The following is a 21,593-nucleotide window of genomic DNA, read 5'->3' as shown; positions in this document are numbered from 1 at the left end:
GGAGCTATTTGTTGAATTGTCTCCTCTATTGAGCTGTTCTTTTTGAAATGGATATGTGAGGTTTTAAAGCCACCCTCTCCATTTGTTGTTACATTCATTTGCCAAAGCCCAAGTGAGCCTTGGAAAAAAATTGTTTCTTCTAAACTTTTAACCATAAACATTTCTCTAAATGTTTATGCATTAACTAAATATTTATGCATGTAATAAGTGAACTCTTAGTAACTGATATTTATTGTGTACTCTGTGTAGAACCCTACTTAAAACTAGGCTTTGGATAAAAGAAGTAGATGGGAGAGAAAGCATGCATGACTCTTGATGTTATGTTTACAATACAAGTAGAGGGAAAATGTGTACCCGCATGCCTATGAAATGGAATAATTGAACCCTACTCCCCTTAGCTTCCTTGAATATTTCTCCTATGAGAGTGGCTGGAAGAGTTCAATTACTTTTTCAAGGTTTTCAACACCAGAACAATTGTTAATTGATAATTGATTTTTTTTAATTTATTTATTTTGGGGCGCCTGGGTGGCTCAGTCGGTTAAGCGGCCAATTTCGGCTCAGGTCATGATCTCGTGGTCCGTGAGTTCCAGCCCCGTATCAGGCTCTGTGCTGACAGCTCAGAGCCTGGAGCCTGCTTCAGATTCTGTGTCTCCCTCTCTCTGACCCTCCCCCGTTCATGCTCTGTCTCTCTCTGTCTCAAAAATAAATAAACGTTAAAAAAAATTTTTTTTAATTTATTTATTTTGAGAGAGAGCATGCATGCGAGCAGGGGAGGGGCAGAGAGAGAGGAAGAGAGAGAATCCTAAGCCTGCTCTGTACTGTAAGCCTGACATAGGGCTTGAACCCACGCACCATGAGAGATTATGACCTGAGCCAAAATCAAGTCGGACACTCAACCGACTGAGCCACCCAGGAGCCCCATTAATTGATAATTTCATATCTACAAACAATACGCTATAAACTCCCAACAGACATGCTCCCCTGCTTCCACTGCCCATTGCAGTCTACAGAGGAGGTCTACATGGATCCTATCTTCCTGGACCAAATGAGGCCCCCAGGGCTCCTGACTATGTGCCTGATTATGGCTGCAGTAGTTGGCAATGAAGGGCCAGGAGTCCCCTGCTCAGTCACTCTCCAGGATGAGGCTATAATTAAAACTGAACACTAATTTCCTAGGAGATCTTCTGGGGAAAAAAACCCAACGTGCTTTTCAGCACCATCTGTGTTTTCACTATAACTCCAGTCTTCTCAATGTATCATTCTTCACTTGGGTTTGAATCTCCATGTATCTCTGTACATCCTCTACTCTGATTCAATCAATCCCTCTCCTCTCCTCTCTAACCCTAGCCAAGAAGCCTTCTGTTACTGAAAGTATGCCATTAGCAAAATTCAATATGACCTCCCCTCTTTCCTGGACATTCTCTCCACCTTCTTGCTTTAGTTGATTGCTGGGTATCCCTGACATCCTCTCAACTTGGAGCTGTTCTTTTACCCATACCCCAATTATCACAGAGCCTGAAACAGGGGCTGGTGTCCTCTTAGCTCCTCACTGACACTTCCAGGCAATTTTGGCTCTTGTCTCCTTTTAAAAGCTCAACTCCTTTGAAAACCAAGGCAACAGATTATAGACTCACTATCTTCCCTGTCTGACTTCTTTACCCAGTTCCAGGCCCTGCCCCTTACCTCTCAGTCATAAATGATTCCAGCACTTGGTTCACTGTCCTGTTGAATATTACTTCTCTCATTGTTGTTAATGGTTTCAATATCCACTGAAGTGATCCATCCAATACCTTGCCCTTCTAACACCTTGCCTTCCTCATTTCCAAACATTTTTTCTTCAATCTCACCTTAGTATCCATCCCCCTGTCATTTCCCCAAACTGTGCTACTCACACAACTTTGATCCCAAGCATACACTTCTCCAACTACCATTATCTATCTTGCTTTTCAACTTTATAAGAGTGTCTCACTTGACCCCAGCCAGATAGCCAATTCATCGACCCTGGCACTTTTCTAGAGAACATAATTCCCTCCTAGTCTTCGCCTTTTCCTTGCCAAGTTTAGAGTCCATGATCCCACTCTATTCATTTAGCAAAGCTCCAAATCTAGTTAAATCTACCTCTTCAATGGCGATTCTTCTGCACACCAGCACCTGGCCATGGAACGAGAAAAACAGACGATAACTAGTTTCTTTTTAAAGTTATGACCTCAAATCTCAAGTGGGCTCAGCTGAGTGCCCCATATTTGTACAGCATTTCTCTACTTAATTCACTTTCTCATTCTCCTGGAAGAATATTTTCTATTTCTGTCTTTAAACCTCCAGATCTTTATTCTTAGCTAACGACCTCATTTGTTATTTCATTTAGAAAGTAGAATAATTCAGAAAAGAACTACTTCATATTCCAAAACCAAATCTTCCATGCTATTTGCATCTATACACCCATATTTTCCCTTCTTTCATATTACAATGAATGAACTGGTAAAGAAGGACTAAGGCAATTTTGAAGGAGAACAAGTAGGAGAACTTAATTCCAGATATCAATATTATAAAGTTACAGTAGTTAAGAATGTAGTATTGGCAAAGGATAGACAAAGAGACTAATGGAACAGAATAGAGTCCAGAAATAAGACCCAATGTCTACATTTATCTGATTTATATAAAAGTGATTTTCAACAAATAGTGTGGGCCAAATGGAGGTACACATGGAAAAAAATAATCTTGAATCTTGACGTATACCATAACAGAAATTTAATTTCAAATAATTATAGATCTAAATATAAAAATAGGACAATAAAACTTTTAGGAAAAAAAGAGCATTGTCATGATCTTGATTTAGTCAAAGATACCTTAAATAGGACATAAAAAGAAAAAGATTACTAATTAGACTACAATAAAATTAAAACCTTCTGCTTGTCAAAAGACACTATTAAGAGTGAAAAAGCAAGCCACAGAGTGGAAGAAGACATCTGCAGTACAAATATCTGACAAAGTCATCCAAGTCCCTGCTCTGCTGTGTCGGGTATACTTGGGCCCAAGCTCGAACTTGCAAATAAACCCTTATGTGTTTGCATCGGAAAACAAAACAAAACAAAACAAAACAAAAACCAAATATCTGACAAAGAAACAAATATATTAATAACTACTACAAAGAAAAGCAATCACCTAATGAGAAAATAGGAAAAGACTAAATAGACACTTCTTAAAAGGGAATATTCAAGTAGTCCATAAAAATACAAAAAGATGCTCAACTTCATTAGCCAACAGAGAAATGCAAATTTAATCCATACTGTTATACCAGTGCATAACAATCAGAATAACTAAAACAAAAAAAGACAGTATCAAATGTTGACAAAGATGTGAAGCAAATAGAACTCTCCATATATTGTTGAGAGTATGTATTGCTAAGAGTATAAACTGGTGGAATCACTTTGGGAAACTGTTGGGCAGTATTGATAGAAAACGAATACACACATTCCCATAACCCAGCAATCCTACAACTGCATAGATATTCAAGAGAAATGTATACATATGTTCACCAGCAAACACCTACAGATATGTTTATGAAAACACTATTCATAACGGCTCAACACGAAACCACCCTAATGTCTGTCAACAGTAAACTGGATGAATAAATTGTAGAATATTTATACAAAAGAACACTGTTCAGTAATGAAGATGAATGAATTATGTCTACAGGCAACAACACAGAAAGGTTTTACAGTCATAATGTAAAGAGAAAGAAGCCAGACATGAAAGAGTACATTGTCTATAATTCCATTAAGATACAGTTAAACATAGGCAACAATTAACCTGAGGTGTTAGAAGTCAGGAGAGTGATTACCCTCTGCAAGAGGGAGGGCTTGTTTTAAAATGAAATAAATTTATCAATATCCTATTACAAATACACATTTGAGTTACCTTTGCATTTATAAAAATGCTCATCTTGGTATTTCAAGTAGAAAAATGAATAACAAAATAATAAAAAAAACAAAATTATTGCTAAAGACATAAATTCGGTTCAGATGGCCAATTTTTCCTAGTTTAAAGTCTACATAAAATGCATGTCTAAATTTTGCAAAACTTTTCCTTTTCTGAAGACGTCACTATATTCTAAGAAGAAATGATGTCATTTATCCATGTCTATGTGTAAAACTGTGAAAAACAAAACAAAAGGTGGGAAAACTACTTTGAAATAAATCAAATGTAGGCAGCTACTTTCTCAACCAACCTTTGTATCATGAGGCCAACTTTGAACACATACAAGGCTGTTTCTCAAAGCCCCATGTACAGAACCCCTGCGTTACTATCTCTCTTGAAATCTTTTGCCATAACTATATAAAAAGAAGATAATAACAGCAACTATCTCATAGTGTTATAAAGGTTAAACAAGATAAAAATCCATTCTCCTGGAACACTTAATTTGTATTAATAGTGTTAACATCACAATAACCTGAGGTGTTTGTTAAATCACTGTTGATTTCTGGGCTCAACCCCCTACATACTGAAGTAGAATTGCTGGTTGTGCCTGGAAAGCTCCATTTTATCTAGCATTTTGAGTGATTATTTTTGTTGATTTAAATTTGAAGACCACTATCCAAAGATTGAGGTCCACTTCCTACTTGTTCCACAGATCTTCAATACAGGGATCCGCACACAGCTAGTGCTCACTGACAGTCTGAATGATATTCAACATTGCCAGAAGAGTATAATATAAATGATTAAAGGAATCTGGAATTTGTTACAGATTTGTGTAGTATAAGGGAATAGATTTTCACATTTTGATGCGAGTAGGTTTGTTAATAATATTAAAAGTAGTCTCAGTTTCAATCATTTTAACTTTCTTTACAAATGCAAAGATATTTGAATCCTCTTATATTTTACATAACCCATTTTTTCTTTTTTTTCTTTTTTTTTTTTTTTTTTTTTTTTAATTTTTTTTTCAACATTTTTTATTTATTTTTGGGACAGAGAGAGACAGAGCATGAACGGGGGAGGGGCAGAGAGAGAGGGAGACACAGAATCGGAAACAGGCTCCAGGCTCCGAGCCATCAGCCCAGAGCCTGACGCGGGGCTCGAACTCACGGACCGCGAGATCGTGACCTGGCTGAAGTCGGACGCTTAACCGACTGCGCCACCCAGGCGCCCCAACCCATTTTTTCTTAAAATAATTCAGTCCATTTAGATTTTTATTGCTTTTTGTTTTTGTTTTGTTTTGTTTTGTTGTACTTTAGAAGATCCAGAGAGTATAGCCATGTGCTCCTGAAGAGGACAAATGACCATATTCCCTGGGCACTGCACTATTCACATTAGGCCCATAGCTGGGCTTCTAGAACTACTTTCTTTCTTACATCTCATTCATTTACAGGAAAGTTCCAGTCTAAAAAGAGAACTGTAAATGAAAATGTCTTCAACTGTTTAATTCAAATAAAAATTTAAATAGAATTACAGTAGCTATTTAAACTTTTTGTCTATAAAGCACTTACACAATTTGTTGCACTGAATAGAAAATCTTAATAGGAGACAAAATCTTTTCATAAGATGTTTGATTGCATTGAAAGAACAAGAGAGTCACCCTTTGACAAAAGAGATAAATTAGCCACACAGCAGTGAGCGCAGCATAATATAGAGTCATGGAATCACTATGTTGTACGCCTGAATCAAATGCAACATTGTGTAACATGTTCAATTTAAAAAAGAGGAAAAAAAGCTAGGAATTATTTCCAGTTTCATTTCTGTTTCATGTTATTGGGTAAACATAAAGATTAAAAGATAAAACCTAGATATTTTATCAGTACAAGATAATGTTTAGGAACTAAATGTTGTTATTTGGTGAAAAGCCTTAAAGCATATGCTCTATTGTCAAAGATAAATTCATATAATTCATTTACATATTTTCAACTACCATTGGCTATCTGAGTAAATCTAAATTCTATAAATTAATTGAAGAAGTTCAGTGAGATTTTAAGAAACATTTAATTCATAAACCAAATATAAGAGTGGTTGGGATTAGACATGAAGAACTTGACCTGCAGGCCGCCAGATGGACTTATTTTCCAGCCAAAATCTGCTACTTTATAAATATCAAATGCCCTTGACTTTCTGACGCTACAATTAACCTTTAAAATTACTCTGAAGTACAGTGAGACTCTTTTTTTTTTTTTTTTTTTAATCTCTCTCTCTCAAGAAAGGAAAGGATAGGATTTTTTCTTTTCTTTTTTTGGCAATGATGCTAAGTTCTGACAGTTTGCTAAGCAGTGGAAATCATGCTGTAAGCAAAAGTCTCTGCAAGACAGAGATTCTTACAAAACAGTCTTTATGTTTCCAACGGATACTGGCTACTTTTATAGGATTCAATTCCAACAACAACTTCACTGAAGCAGGGTTCCCTGAGACTAAAATCACAAGACACACATACTGAACCACTAAGGATTCCCCACTATTTTTGTCCAGTGGTAGCTTGACCTCCAGACCTCCTAGTCTATCTCTGTTCCACACGCTGACTTTGGCCATCCAAATCAATAGCAATAACCTATATTCTAGTAGGATAGAATGAAAATATGGAAATGAGTGAACACCTTAAGTAGAAGGTTTACCTGTTTAGCAAAGTGACAATATTAAAAACGCTTTACTTAAGCATCCAAATAACTTGATTTTTCTTAGAGTTAACCAGAAAATTCCCAGACCTGTGAGAGCAGCAGAAAACTTCAGATGAAATTTGACTCCTGTTGAACGTTTATCATTGAATTTCCCTGCATTTTGAGAATGGCCTTGGTAATTGCACATGACCGTCTTTAGTGATCCAGTAAGACAAAATTACCAAAGACCCAAAAAGAGTCATTTGTACACTGATTTTATATCGCCTTCCATCTATTTCCTTGACCTCTTTTCTGGCCATGAGGACCTGTGGCTTTGATTATTCAATTCTAGATTTAAGAACAAATCAAGAGTTGCAGAAACGTTTTAGTCTGTCTTTCTTATCAGTGATGGTGACTGGGAATTCTGTTGTGATACGTGAAACAAATCTGAGCATGCTCAAAAGTCAAAATGGATTTGGAAAAGGAGACCCCTTCTGGAGACATCTGGTTGGTAGGTGAGACTTCAAAATGTCCTGATCTTGTTTAAAAACCTGGAGGGCACTTCACAGCAGGCTCTGAGAGTAAGCAGAGTAATGAGCCTAGACTAGTGACAAGCTGTTCAAGATCACTAACAGGGAATCCATTTTAATACTAACATAAATCAATACCACATTTCATTCATTCATTCTCTCGTTCCCCATATTTTCTGTTACTCTTTAAATTAGGAGCGGGGTCTTAGTTAAATGCTTAAGATTTCTGCAAGGCATAAATACATGAAGCAGTAACACTTACTTTCCAGTAATAAACTGACTCCTGGACGGTGTGCAAATAGGCTGGACATAGTAGTTCTCCAGTTTAACTCCTTCGGCAGCAAGCTTGTCAAGAGTGGGAGTCTTTATCTCCGAGCCGTGGTAACCCACATCTCTAAATCCCTGATCATCCGCTAGGATGAAAATGAGATGGGGTTGGGAGGTGGCAGATGTGCTGGGCTCTGGCCTCTCTCCAGACTGAGCTCTCAAGGCCCCTTCCTCCTCCTCCTCCAAGCCCTGGCCCCAGGACAGGTAACCATAGGTGAGGAGGCTGAGGACCCAGAAGGCTGCCAGCGCCCCCATGGCTAGCATCTTTCCGGGCCAAACCCAGGCCGGCGGAGTCGGCGGAGGCGGGGGCCCCGCACACCCCCTGGGGGCCATTCACTTGGGTCCCGGCTGAGACTCCACTCGCAGAACCACGCACCCGGTGCGGCCGCCGACGCACACATGCACGCGGGAGAGGGGTAGATCGCACAGGCGGTGGACGGTCCCCACCTGGAAACAAGTCCTGCGCTCCTCTCGGCTGTCACCACATCCAACAACTTCAACCTTCCACAAGTGATGGGACGTCGGACAAACAAGGAGTTGCTCTTTTCCGTCGGATTTGACTCTCTCCTCCTCCTCGCTCCCCTGAGTAGCTTCCACACACAAAAAAGTGAAGGCTTCCACCCGAAAGTTCTCGGGACAAAAAGTCTAGCAAGGAATCACCTTGGGTAGGGACCTTTTGTGGCCAGAGCGCCCTTGACGTTGAGGAGCGAGGTTCTGGCAGCCGCGCGCGCACGCAGGTCGGGGGATCCGCGGTCCGGCGGTCCCCTCACCTGGAAGGCACTGGGGGGAGGGGGGGGAAGGGGGAGGGTTGAGCTGCCGCGCCGCGCTCTTACCCTGACAGATAAACGGCTGCCTGAAGTGGACCGACTTCCTGACCACTTTCTCCACTTTTCCGGGGCTCTCTTTTTCTCCCGGTCCTCTCCAAGGCGTTTGCCAGTCTCCCCGACACTAGGCGGCGAAGTAAGGGGGAATAAAAGCCCAGTTTCCTGATCTCTTTCCACGGCTCACCACCCTTTTTCTGCAGGAACTTCGGGCACCAAGTCCTCCGGGCCTCTGGAGCGCGGAGGGAGCGAAGCGGGGTTCCTGCCCCGGTGGCCACTCCACTTCGAGCCCACTTGGTCTCCGCGGAGTGGGTGCACCCGGCCGAGGCGCTGCAAGATGGGTGCGTTGTGTCAGCTAACTTACTTAGTTTTGGCACTGGGATTTCGTGGCTGCCTCCTCCCTCTTTTTTGTCCAGTGAATCACAGAACGGTACTTTCTGCTTTAGCTCCTCCAGGAAGAGGGGGTGGGGTAAGGTTGGTTTAGAGGTTCGGGCTCTCCTTTTTCCCTTCCGGGAGGAGGAGGGAGGGGAGGCTTTGCGGGAGAGAGAGAAAGCTGCGCGCTCCTCCTCGATCCCTGCGGGATCCAGGATCCGGGATCCGCCAGGGCTAACGCTTCTCTGGGTTTCGCCGGCTGCCCTCCATCATCCGGAGAGGGGAAAATCCGCGGCGGCGCGGATCCGGAGGGGGGAAGCGGGCGCTTCTTGTTGTTGGTCTGTAAATGAAGAGCTCTCTCCCCCATCCCGAAGGCTGCGCTTGCAAACTTTTTCTAGCTTCAGGAGGGAGTGAGAGAGGGAGAGCAGGAGAAACAACAAACTGCGTAGCATACCCTTTCTTCTACTCTTCTAGTTTTCCTTTACTACTCCCTTCTGCCCCCCCCTCCTCCCCATTTTTCCTACTCCTTTTATCCCCGCCTCTTTTTTTTTTTTTTTTTTTTTCCAGCAGCCTCTACTACAAGTTTTTAAATTGAATTTCCTTTCCCTGTTGCTGGCCTTTCCAGCCTGACTTCCTCATTAGCTTCTCTCCACGTGAAGATATTGAAATTGCCCCCTTATTCTTACCTCTTCCCAAACTTACCCACAGGGCGTCTCCAGCCAAGAATGTGGGGCGGAAGAGGAGTTACACATTTCACCCTCAAGAACGGAGAGCCCAGTCTGTACTCCTGCAGTAAAGAAACCACAGTTTCCCATCTAATAATTCAGGGAACTTCATCACTTTTTAAAAACTATGTGGAGTGAAAGTATTGTAAAAGCTTGTGCTGACGGGGAAGATATGCATGCTTGTACTAGAATTATGGGGTTTTAAAGCTCTGCTCAGCCAGGAAAAGGATTTAGGGTATGTATTCAGAGAGAAGGCAACAGATGCCAAGAGCCACTGAGACATGTTTTTCTTTCTCCAAATTTATTCAACGGTTCTTTCTTGAATACCTACTATGGGCTGACACATGAAAAGTCAGATTCTCCCAAATGCCTGAGCATAAATCTAGGTTTCACTTAGCCAATTTATTTTTAATTCTTTCCTATTGCTAAAGTTCCTATTTAGTTTCTAGGCAAAACATTTGTAAATGGAAACTTAGCACCTTTGAAACTTGCAGTGTGCTCCGCACAGTTAATTTTACTAACGTGTAGCCTTCTGCTAGTCTATTTTCTTTCCTGAGACCATTCTGATTAGTCTGTGGAGAGATGAGCAGTGTTAGAAACCTGTGAGAAATATGATCTCAGCAATTCGGTAAGTTAAATCTCCAAATCTGTAATGAGTGAACGGAATATTGGGACATTGGAAAGCACTAAGGTAAGGCTTCCAGCTTCGTGGATCTAACGAGATGCTTGAACGCCAGCAGACATTTCAGATGGGTTAGCCACTTTTAGTTGGAGGGGTCAGTGACATAGAACAAGAAGTATCCATGTTACTATGCAAGAAACAGGGTCCTTTTTTTTTTAATGTCTACTTATTTTTGAGAGAGAGAGTGTGAGCAGGGGAGCGGCAGAGAGAGAGGGAGACATAGAATCTGAAGCAGGCTCCAGGCTCTGAGTTGTCAGCACAGAACCCGATGTGGGGATTAAACTCATGAGCTGTGAGATCATGACCTGAGCCGAAGTTGGAAACTTAACAAACTGAGCCATCCAGATGCCCCAAAAGAGGGTCCTTTTCAGTTCAGGTTTCAAGCAAAAGAAAGAGTAAATAATAATATGATGATGATGTTAACAGTCATGGAATACCTACCACGTGCTGTATATAATGATTATATATATATATGTGTATACATAAATATACACACATATGCTGTATAGTATTTATATAGTGCTTTATATGCTTTATCTCTTCTCCTTATCCACCAATTTTATGAGGTATTCTTCCACGGAACAAATATCTGAAGAGCTGGGCCAATGCTAGAAGCTGGGAAAGTAATGGTCAGCTAAATCAGGCACAGTGTCTGTTCTTGTGGAGTTTACATTGATGGAAAGAGATCAACAGATCATCCCCAAACTCCAAAGGTTTGGAGTTTATTCTGAAATATTCTGAAGAAAAGGAACAAAATTAGAAGAAATTTTAAAACAAAGAAATCTGACTTAGACTGGGTGTGTTAGTGGGTGGGGTGGTACAGGGATGCGACCTGTAAACTGAGGGAGCTGTTATTTTGTTATCCACACCCGCTTTGGTTTTAAGAGTTCAGCTTTTTATTGAACAGATTACAGAAGAAGTTTAGTCAAAAAGCCCATGTCATCATCAGATTCCTCGGATTCTTCTTTCTTTGCTTCCACTTTCTTCTCCTCAGCCTGAGCCTCCTGCTGGTGCAGCGCCAGCTGCTGGGCCAGGTCCACCAGCCCATACACTGCAGGTGAGACTCCTGATGTTGACATTGGCCAAAGCCTTTGCAAACAAGCCCAGCCAGAAAGGTTCAACATTTACAACTGCTGCTTTAATGAGGGCATTGATCTTATCCTCCGTGACCCGTCACCTCATCATTGTGCAGGATGAGGGCTGAGTAGAAGCAGGCAAGCTCCCAGACTGAGGCCATGGTGCAGGTGGGTGCTGAGTGGGTGCTGCCAGGCGCTGTGCTAGTCACAGGGTGAAGTGAGGGCCTCACCCTGTTCTGGCCGTAGCTTCCTTAGAAGAATGGAGCACGTTAGCAGCAGCTGAGGAAAAGCTGTCTATCCCCCTTTTACAGGAAATTTAGACTTGCAAATCTGTCTGACTTCAAAATCCATGTTTTTCAAAAGATAATCTTCCCACAAGTAGGCATTAAGGTCTTTTCCAGCCACACAGCACAGAGAGAACACAGCTGCCAGAGTTGGAGAATTCTAATCTTTACACAAGGCATGCATGCTCTCCACATTCAAGATAGAAGGGCAGAATTCTGGCCCTAAAAATGCCATTTTGGAATAAACAGTACTATATTAGGGGAGACTAAGAACTATTTGCAATTAGTAGTAAGAGCCAAGAAACAAGAATAGTCATGCTACAGCAGACCAAATGAGATGTGACTCAGAGGGAAAATCCATTGGTTGGGTGCCCTAGCCAAAGTGGGAAATGGGTAATGGTTATTCCCACATCCATAAGGAATACCTTCAGAATGAAATCAGAGGCTATTGAATGCACTATACATTATTGTACATATACTGGTATTATAAGCACAGAAACTTCACATTTCTCATTATAGGATTGGGTTTCATACACTCCAAGCAGTAGTTTTAGCGTCCTCATGAAATCCCAGGTTAAAGACCCTCTATAACTGAACTGTTTTTTTCTGACTTTAGAGCCAGGATTTTTGGTGTTCAGGCATCAGCTTCACTAATGGAACCACATCATAAATTTATTTCGGCCCAGATATAGTCACGTTACACAGTCCTATAGTTATGGAATGGCATTATAAAAATTAAAGGTACCATTTGATTTAGTAAAGGGAGAGAGAAAGAGAGAGAGAGAGAAATAGAAGTGCTTAGAGATGAAATTAGCATGGACTGATAATTCAGGTGAGGCTTACTCAGGAGGTAGGAATAAAGCTATGCCTGAAAGGACCAACAAAATTAAAATTTGGGAGAGAAGAGGAGAAGTTAAGGGAAAGGCATTTCAGGGAAAAGGAAAGAGAAAACCAACTGGCTGAGATATGTTTGGACTGGGAGAGTATGGGAAGTAATATTAGGAAGTTCAGATCACCCCATATATTGGAAAGCTTTGAAAAAGTATGAAGGGTTGGAACTTGATTTGGGGGCATTAAAAGTGATGAGGTCCTTTGAGCAGGACATAACATGAAAAAATACTTTAGTAGATCATATTAAAGTCCTTTCTGGGATGGATTAACAGACATAAAGGCTACAAAGAAATTGGTTCAGTCAATAAAAATTTGAAGAGTTAAATTTTACCCTGAGAGCACTGAGTATATTAAAGTTTTCTTGGTTAGAACAAGACATGATGAAAATATAGGAAAAGATATCCCAGAATATTTTCAGAGAGAGATCTGAGGGAGCAAAGACTAGAATCACACAACTGCCACAGTGTGAAATTTCCACAGCAATATATTCCTTAGGTTAAACAACTATGCTATGACTACATCATTTGATGGGAGAATGACATTCATTAAAAATTTAGAAAGAAGTATTTAATCAACTAAGAGAAAAACAAGGGAAAAAGGAATCAGGGACCCAATACAGGACCTTCTTTGATTGAATAATGGAAAAAGAAAAGAAATAATAGAACACATTGGCAGGAAGGTCACCAACAGAGCGAGAGATCAGAGTAAGGCACCACAGTGTAGCCTGGGGCTCCTTAGGAGACAGACCAAGAGTACTGGATGCCAATGGGTGGAGGGTAGAATGAAGGAGTGGATATGAGGAGCCTATCAGTAAATAGAGAAGCTAAGAAAATCACAGACAGGCACTAAATTGGGTATTGCACAATATTTCTTTGAAACCATAAAGACATTTCTCACAGCCCCCAATATGCATGGAGAGAAATGCCCTAACTTTCTACTGCATACACCTAGTCAAGTTATTGCTGTTGTTATTGTTTTTGCTTAGCAAAAGAACATGCCTGCTACCCTACTCCCCTTTCTTGGATAGGTAAACATGTATATAGATGCTTAAAAGATACAGCTAATTTTATTTATTTACTTATTTACTTATTTACTTACTTTTGCGAGAGTGAGAGAGAGAACATGAGTGGAGGAGAGGGGCAGAGGGAGACAGAGAAAGAATCTTAAGCAGGCTCCATGCTCAGCACAGAGCTGATGCAGGGCTTGATCCCACAACCCTGGAATCATGACATGAGCCAAACCCAAGGGTGAAGCTCAACTGACTGAGCCACCCAGGTGCTCCACAGCTAAATTTTTAATTGTTGGTTTAAAAAGTTGCGAATATAGTCACCCCAAGGATTTATAGACTATTAAAAAGATTTAAAACTCAGTTCCTGCTTGATTGGGTTTATACATACGTTAAGTACTTAAAAATGAAGGAATAATCATCAAGTTTAAACTTTTGCACCCTCTAAAGGAAACATTTGTTCTAATATAGTCATTTTGATATGCATTCTATATAATAAACTCCTTATTCATCTGCATTAGACTATGGAACTGGGGCTTCTGGGTGGCTCCATTGGTTAAGTGTCCCACCTCTCTTAATCTTGACTCAGAGGGTTAGTGACATGGAGCCACACTGAGCTCTGTGCTAATGTCGGGAAGCCTGATTGGGATACGTCCTCTCTCTCTGCCCCTCCTTTGCATTCTCTCTCTCTCTCTGTCTCTCTCTGTCAAAAGAAATAAACTTAAGAAATAAAAAGACTACGGAACTAAAGCTACTTTGAGTCATTGTCACAAGAAACAAGAGCTCTCTGATTAGAGAGAGAGCACAATTACTGATTAAGTAATTGTTAAGTAAGGATCACTTACTGTCCTTTCTTGGAAAGTCTCTGTTGAAATAAGCTGTAATAATTTGAGTCATGTGAGTGACACTGAAGTTTCAACCATGTATAAACATTGCTACCCAAGAGTGACAAGGTTTTTGACTTTAGAAACTCAGAAGATCTGAACTGCCAAAGAAGAGATCTTTTTTTTTTCAAACGTGTGAAAGTAGACATTTAAACAAAATTTTTACAGTGAGAAACCTGATAATTTCAACAATTTTAAAATCTGTTCTTACTGCTTAAATTGTAAGTCAAATTCTGTATTATTTACATAGCAATTTTCTATTTAGAATATCAATTTCTAAACCTGGCTGGTTATTAGACTCCTTTAGGGATTTTTTAAATAAGGAAATTCCCAGCTCCACCCAAGATACAAATCAAAATATCCAGAGTTTGGGAATATTTATGTTAAGAAAAGCTCTCCAGCTGATTCTGATGTGGATAGAGTTTTGAAAAACACTGACTTAGAAGCTACAGCATCAAAAAATTTTAATAGGGTTGCTTAATGGGTGAGTTTGGTGCCATCTATCAAATGTAATAAGGGGAACACAGCTGAAAAATGGGTGGATAAATGTAGAGTCTGAACATCTGAGGGAACAGTCAGTTTCTGTAAGAGGGCAGGAAGAATTAAAGTTGGGGTATAGCCAAGCCACCAGGACCAAGAAAAAAGGGAAAGGCATTAAAGCTTAAGTGGGTGAATGACAAGGGCAATAGCGTGGGCAGGCACTGCTGAGTTCACATGTACTGAAGGGAAAGACTGGAAGGAAAAACTAAGTTCTAAAGCCAGCTCTTCCATAGTGATATCTTTCATCAGGATTTGTAGTATTCTCCCAGTTGCATGGGCCAAAGGTCTAAGGTGCTGACCTCCTGAGATCGAAATATGCTGGTGTCTGGTCTCAAGGAGTCTAGATAGCTGTGAAATCTAGAGTCAAGGTTACTAAGTAAAAGTAAGTGCCTGATCTGGCATCCAGAAAATAGCACATTCCCAATTGTGGATTGTATGAATTTATAAAAGTCATATGAATTAAAGACTATAAGAACCACATAAATCAGAAGAACAAAAATTATATCACTTTATATGATATTCAGTGGTGAAACCAAGAGAAGTTAGTGATTGGAGAATAAAAAGGGGAATAAATGATTATGCCCAATTTCTGGTTTGAGGAAATTGCCTGAATGGTAGTACTTATTTACTTATTTATTTATAAGTAATACAAATATGTAAATGGCATATAAACTTAATTTATGAATGGTATATAAATTTATATGGTATATAAGCTTATTATAAACAATTAAATGATAGTACTATTTATGTATTTATTTAATTTATTTAATTTAATTTTTTATTTTTTTAAATTTACATCCAAATTAGTTAGCATAGAGTGCAACAATGATTTCAGGAGTAGATTCCTTAGTGCCCCTTACCCATTTAGCCCATCCCCCCTCCCACAACCCCTCCAGTAACCCTCAGTTTGTTCTCCATATTTATGAGTCTCTTCTGTTTCGTCCCCCTCCCTGTTTTTATATTATTTTTGTTTCCCTTCCCTTATGTTTATTTGTTTTGTGTCTTAAAGTCCTCATATAGGTGAAGTCATATGATTTTTGTCTTTCTCTGACTGACTAATTTCACTTAGAATAATATCCTCCAGTTCCATCCACCTAGTTGCAAATGGCAAGATTTCATTCTTTTTGATTGCTGAGTAATACTCCATTGTGTGTGTGTGTGTGTGTGTGTGTGTGTGTGTGTGTGTATATATATATATATATATATATATATATATATATATATATATCACATCTTCTTTATCCATTCATCCATCGATGGACATTTGGGCTCTTTCCATACTTTGGCTATTGTTGATAGTGCTGCTATAAACATGGGGATACATGTGTCCCTTCGAAACAGCACACCTATATCCTGTGGATAAATGCCTCGTTGTGCAATTGCTGGGCCGTAGGGTAGTTCTATTTTTAGTTTTTTGAGGAACCTCCAAATTGTTTTCCAGACTGGCTGAACCAGCTTGCATTCCCACCAACAATGTAAAAGAGAGCCTCTTTCTCCACATCCTTGCCAACATCTGTTGTTGCCTGAGTTAATGTTAGCCATTCTGACAGGTGTAAGGTGGTATCTCATTGTGGTTTTGATTTGTATTTCCCTGACGATGAGTGATGTTGAGCATTTTTTCATGTGTCGGTTGGCCATGTGGATGTCTTCTTTGGATCAGGGTCTATTCATGTCTTTTGCCTATTTCTTCACTGGATTATTTGGTTTTTTTGGTGTTGAGTTTGATAAGTTCTGTATAGATTTTGGATACTAACCCTTTATCTGATATGTCTTTTGCAAAAATCTTCTCCCATTCTGTCGGTTGCGTTTTAGTTTTGCTGATTGTTTCCTTCACTCTGCAAAAGTTTTTATTTTGATGAGGTCCCAGGAGTTCATTTTTGCTTTTGTTTTCCTTGTCTCTGGAGATGTGTTGAGTAAGAAGTTGCTGCAGGCAGGATCAAAGAGGTTTTTGCCTGCTTTCTCCTCAAGAATTTTGATGGCTTCCTGTCTTACATTGAGATCTTTCATCCATTTTGAGTTTATTTTTATGTATGGTGTAAGAAAGTGGTCCAGGTTCATTCTTCTGCATGTCGCTGTCCAGTTTTCCCAGCATCACTTGCTGAAGAGACTGTCTTTGTTCCATTGGATATTCTTGCCTGCTTTGTCAAAGATTAGTTGTCCATACGTTTGTGGGTCCATTTCTGGGTCGTCTATTCTGTTCCATTGATCTGAGTGTCTGTTCTTGTGCCAGTACCATACTGTCTTGATGATTACAGCTTTGTAGTGTAGCTTGAAGTCTGGGATTGTGATGCCTCTTGCTTTGGTTTTCTTTTTCAGGATTGCTTTGGCTATTCAGGGTCTTTTCTGATTCCATACAAATTTTAGGATTATTTGTTCTAGCTCTGTGAAGAATGCTGGTGTTATTTTGATAGGGATTACATTGAATATGTATATTTCTTTGGGTAGTATCAACATTTTAACAATCTTTGTTCTTCCTATCCAGGAGTGTGGAATCTTTTTCCACTTTTTTGTGTGTCTTCTTCAATTTCTTTCATAAGCTTTCTATAGTTTTCAGTGTATAGATATTTCACCTCTTTGGTTAGATTTATTCCTAGGTATTTTACGGTTTTTTTGTGCAACTGTAAATGGGATCGATTCCTTGATTTCTTTCTGTCGCTTCATTGTTGGTGTATAGGAATGCAACTGATCCCTGTGCGTTGATTTTATATCCTGCAACTTTGCTGACTTCATGAATCAATTCTAGCAGGTTTTTTGGTGGAATCTTTTGGGTTTTCCATATAGAGTTTCATGTCATCTGCGAAGAGTGAAAGTTTGACCTCCTCCTGGCCGATTTGGATGCCTTTTATTTCTTTGTGTTGTCTTATTGCAGAGGCTAAGACTTCCAATACTGTTGAATAACAATGGCAAGAGTGGACATCCCTGTCTTGTTCTTGACCTTAGGGGGAAAGCTCTCAGTTTTTCCCCATTGAGGATGACATTAGAGTTGGGTTGTTCATATATGGCTTTTATGATCTCTATGCTCCTTCTATCCCTACTTTATTGAGGGTTTTTATCAAGAAAGGATGCTATATTTTGTCAAATGCTTTCTCTGCATCTATTGAGAGGATCATATGTCCTTTTTTTTATTGATGTGCTGAATCACGTTAATTGTTTTGCAGATATTGAACCAGCCCTACATCCCAGGTATAAATCCCACTCGGTCGTGGTGAATGATTTTTAATGTATTGTTGGATCCGGTTGGCTAATATCTTGTTGAGGATTTTTGCATCCATGTTCATCAGGGAAATTGATCTATAGTTCTCCTTTTTAGTGAGGTCTCTGTCTGGTTTTGGAATCAAGGTAATGCTGGTTTCATAGAAAGAATTTGGAAGTTTTCCTTCCATGTCTATTTTTTGGAACAGCTTCAAGAGAATAGGTGTTAACTCTTCCTTAAATGTTTGGTAGAATTCCCCTGGAAAGCCATCTGGACCTGGACTCTTGTTTTTTGGCAGATTTTTGATTACTAATTCGATTTTGCTTACTGGTTATGGGTCTGTTCAAATTTTATATTTCTTCCTGTTTCAGTTTTGGTAGTATATATATTTTTAGGAATTTTTTCATTTCTTCCAGATTGTCCATTTTATTGGCATATAATTACTCAAAATATTCTCTTCTTATTGCTTTGATTTCTGCCATATTGGTTGTGATCTCTCCTCTTTCATTCTTGATTTTATTTATCTGGGTCCTTTCCATTTTCTTTTTGATCAAACTGGCTAGTGGTTGATCAATTTTGTTAATTGTTTTAAAAAACCAGCTTCTAGTTTCATTGATCTGTTCTACTGTTTTTTTGGTTTTGATAGCATTAATTTCTGCTCTAATCTTTATTATTTCCTGTCTTCTGCTGGTTTTGGGTTTTTTTGCTGTTCTTTTTCCAGCTCCCTAAGGCATAAGTTTAGGTTGTGTATCTGAGATCTTTCTTCCTTCTTTAGGAAGGCCTGGTTTGCTATATATTTTCCTCTTATGACCACATTTGCTGTGTCCCAGAGGTTTGGGGTTGTGGTATTAACATTTTCATTGATTTCCATGAACTTTTTAATTTCCTTGTTAACCTCTTGGGTAGCCCATTCATTCTTTAGTAGGATGTTCTTCAGTCTCCAAGTATTTGTTACCTTTCCAAATTTTTTCTTGTGGTTGATTTCGAGTTTCATAGAGTTGTGGTCTGAAAATATGCATGGTGTGATCTCGATCTTTTTGTACTTACTTAGGGCTGATTTGTGTCCCAGTATATGGTCTATCCTAGAAAACGTTCCATGTGCACTGGAGAAGAATGTGTATTCTGCTGCGTTAGTATGAAATATTTTGAATATATCTGTTAAGTCCATCTGGTCCACTGTGCATTCAAAGCCATTGTTTCCTTGTTGATTTTTTGATTAGATGATCTGTCCATTTCTGTGAGTGGGGTGTTGAAGTCTCCTACTATTATTGTATTACTATCGATGATTTTCTTTACGTTTGTGATTAATTGATTTATACATTTGGGTGCTCTCGCATTTGGTGCATAAATGTTTACAATTGTTAGGTCTTCCTGGTGGCTAGACCCCTTGATTATGATATAATGCCCTAATCCATCTCTTGATACAGTCTTTATTTTAAAGTCTAGATTGTCTGATCTATGTATGGCTACTCCAGCTTTCTTTTGTTGACCATTAGCATGATAGATGGTTCTCCATCCCCTTATTTTCAATCTGAAGGTGTATCTAGGTCTAAAGTGGGTCTCTTGTAAACAACATATAAATGGATCTTGTTTCTTATCCATTCTGTTACCCTATGTCTTTCGACTGGAGCATTGAGTCCATTGATGTTTAGAGTGAGTACTGAAAGATATGAGTTTATTGCCATTATGATGCTTATAGAGTTTCTGGTAGTGTTCTCTGGTCCTTTCTAATCTTTGTTGATTTTGATATTTATTTATTCATAAATATATTTTTTTCATCTTTTCTCCCCTCAAAGAGTCCCCCTTAAAATTTCTTGCAGGGCTGGTTTAGTGGTCACAAACTCCTTTAATTTTTGTTTGTCTGGGAAACTTTTTATCTCTCCTTCTATTTTGAATGACAGCCTTGCTGGATAAAGAATTCTTGGCTGCATATTTTTCTGATTCAGCACACTGAATATATCCTGCCACTCCTTTCTGGCCTGCCAAGTTTCTGTGGATAGGTCTGCTGCAAATCTGATCTGTCTTCCCTTGTAGGTTAGGGACTTTTTTTCCCTTGCTGCAGTCATGACTCTCTCCTTGCCTGAGTATTTTGTGAATTTGACTATGATATGCCTTGTTGATGGTTGGTTTTTGTTGACTCTAATGGGGGGGGGGGTCCTCTGTGCTTCCTGGATTTTGATGTCTGTGTCTTTCCCCAGGTTAGGAAAGTTTTCTGCTATGATTTGCTCACATAACCCTTCTACCCCTATTTCTCTCTCTTCCTATTCTGGGATCCCTATGATTCTGATGTTGTTCCTTTTTAAAGAGTCGCTGATTTCTCTAATTCTTAAATCACGCTCCTTTGCCTTAATCTCACTCTTTTTTTTCTGCTTTGTTATTCTCTATAAGTTTGTCCTCTATATCGCTGATTCTCTGTTCTGCCTCATCCATCCTTGCCACCGCTGCATCCATCCGTGATTGCAGCTCAGTTATAGCATTTTTAATTTCATTCTGGCTATTTTTTACTTCTTTTATCTCTGCAGAAAGGTATTCTAATCTATTTTCGACTCCAGCTAGTATTCTTATTATCGTGATTCTAAATTCTGGTTCAGACATCTTGTTTGTATCTCTGTTGGTTAAATACCTGGCTATCGTTTCTTCGTGCTCTTTCTTTTGGGATGAATTCCGTCGTTTTGTCATTTTAAAGGGAGAAAAGGAATTAATGAGGTAGAAAAATTAAAATTAAAAAAGTATTAAAATTAAAAAATTAAAAACACACCCACAAAAATCAAATAAATGATGCTAGATCCTAGGTGTGTTTTGGTCTTGGTGTTGAAAGTGGTTTGACAGATTAGAGAAAAAAAAGGGGGGGGAAGGCAATCGTTTGAGAATTTGAAAAAATGAATACACTGAAGTAGACTAAAATGAGATGATGGGAGTAAAATAGAATTTGAAAAAATATACACAAAAGTAAAGAATACAGTAGAAAAAATTAAGGAAAATATGTGTAATAAAAATTAAAAATAAAAATGAATTTTTCTTTTTCTGTATTCAAGAAAAAGGAAAGAAACAAAAAAGAAAAAATTTAAAAAAGGAAATTGTTTCAAAATTTGAAAAAGTAAATACACTGTAATAGACTAAAATAAAATGATGGAAGTAAAATAGAATTTGAAAAAAATTTACACAAAAGTAAAAAATATACTAATAAAAATTAAAGAAAAATGTTTTTAATAAAAATTGAAAATAAAAATGATTTTTTCTCTTTCTGTATTCAAGAAAAAGAAAAGTGTAAAAGAGAAAAAAGAAAAGAAAGAAAATTGAATAGATGGACCTGCTGACAGATTGAAGTAGTACTGAAATTATTTTGTTTTCCCCTAGAAGTCAGACTATGTAGTGCTTTATAGTGCATAAACTAAGCGGGGCAGTGAGACTTGTGTTCTTGAAGATCAAGGTTGGCCCAGTTGGGCCAGGCTTGGTGTAATGGCTCCACTCTACACTAGATGGCGCTGCTAGCCTACTGGGGTGGAGTGTTATGGCACCCATAGGTGCCATGTGTATGTGCATGTGCGGGAATGGTGAAAATGGCGCCACCCAGTTACCCAGTCTCTAGTATCAGAACTCTGTTTTCCCGGATCAACAATCGCACACCTGTCCTCTGTCTTCAGCTTTCGTCCACTCCCCACTTTTTCACTGTCTGTGACCAGGCCC

At 39.1% G+C, this 21,593-nt stretch overlaps 1 protein-coding gene and 1 pseudogene across 2 annotated transcripts in view; both read right to left on the bottom strand.

The window, feature by feature from the left end:
* ARSJ (arylsulfatase family member J) overlaps positions 1 to 9,473 on the bottom strand; it is an 86,454-nt gene extending 76,981 nt beyond the window's left edge. Inside the window, exons 1-2 of one of the 2 annotated variants that reach the window (XM_053901289.1) lie at positions 9,328 to 9,473; positions 7,368 to 9,023 (exon numbers count right to left, since the gene is read on the bottom strand). In XM_053901289.1, coding sequence (XP_053757264.1) covers positions 7,368 to 7,765 — 398 coding nt within the window. In that variant the 5' untranslated portion in view covers positions 7,766 to 9,023; positions 9,328 to 9,473. Of the gene's footprint in view, positions 1 to 7,367; positions 9,143 to 9,327 lie in introns of those variants that run through there. The other variant, XM_019418250.2, reaches the window with a different exon arrangement.
* Positions 9,474 to 10,917: 1,444 nt separating this feature from the next.
* Positions 10,918 to 11,269, bottom strand: LOC128776560 (60S acidic ribosomal protein P1-like; annotated as a pseudogene).
* Positions 11,270 to 21,593: the final 10,324 nt, after the last annotated feature.

Source organism: Panthera pardus, unplaced genomic scaffold (genome assembly GCF_024362965.1).
Source record: "Panthera pardus isolate Hobbes unplaced genomic scaffold, ASM2436296v1 HiC_scaffold_13, whole genome shotgun sequence".
Classification (NCBI taxonomy): Eukaryota; Metazoa; Chordata; class Mammalia; order Carnivora; family Felidae; genus Panthera; species Panthera pardus.
The sequence above is the reverse complement of the archived record's forward strand: the minus strand, read 5'-3'. Positions and strand labels throughout refer to the sequence as shown.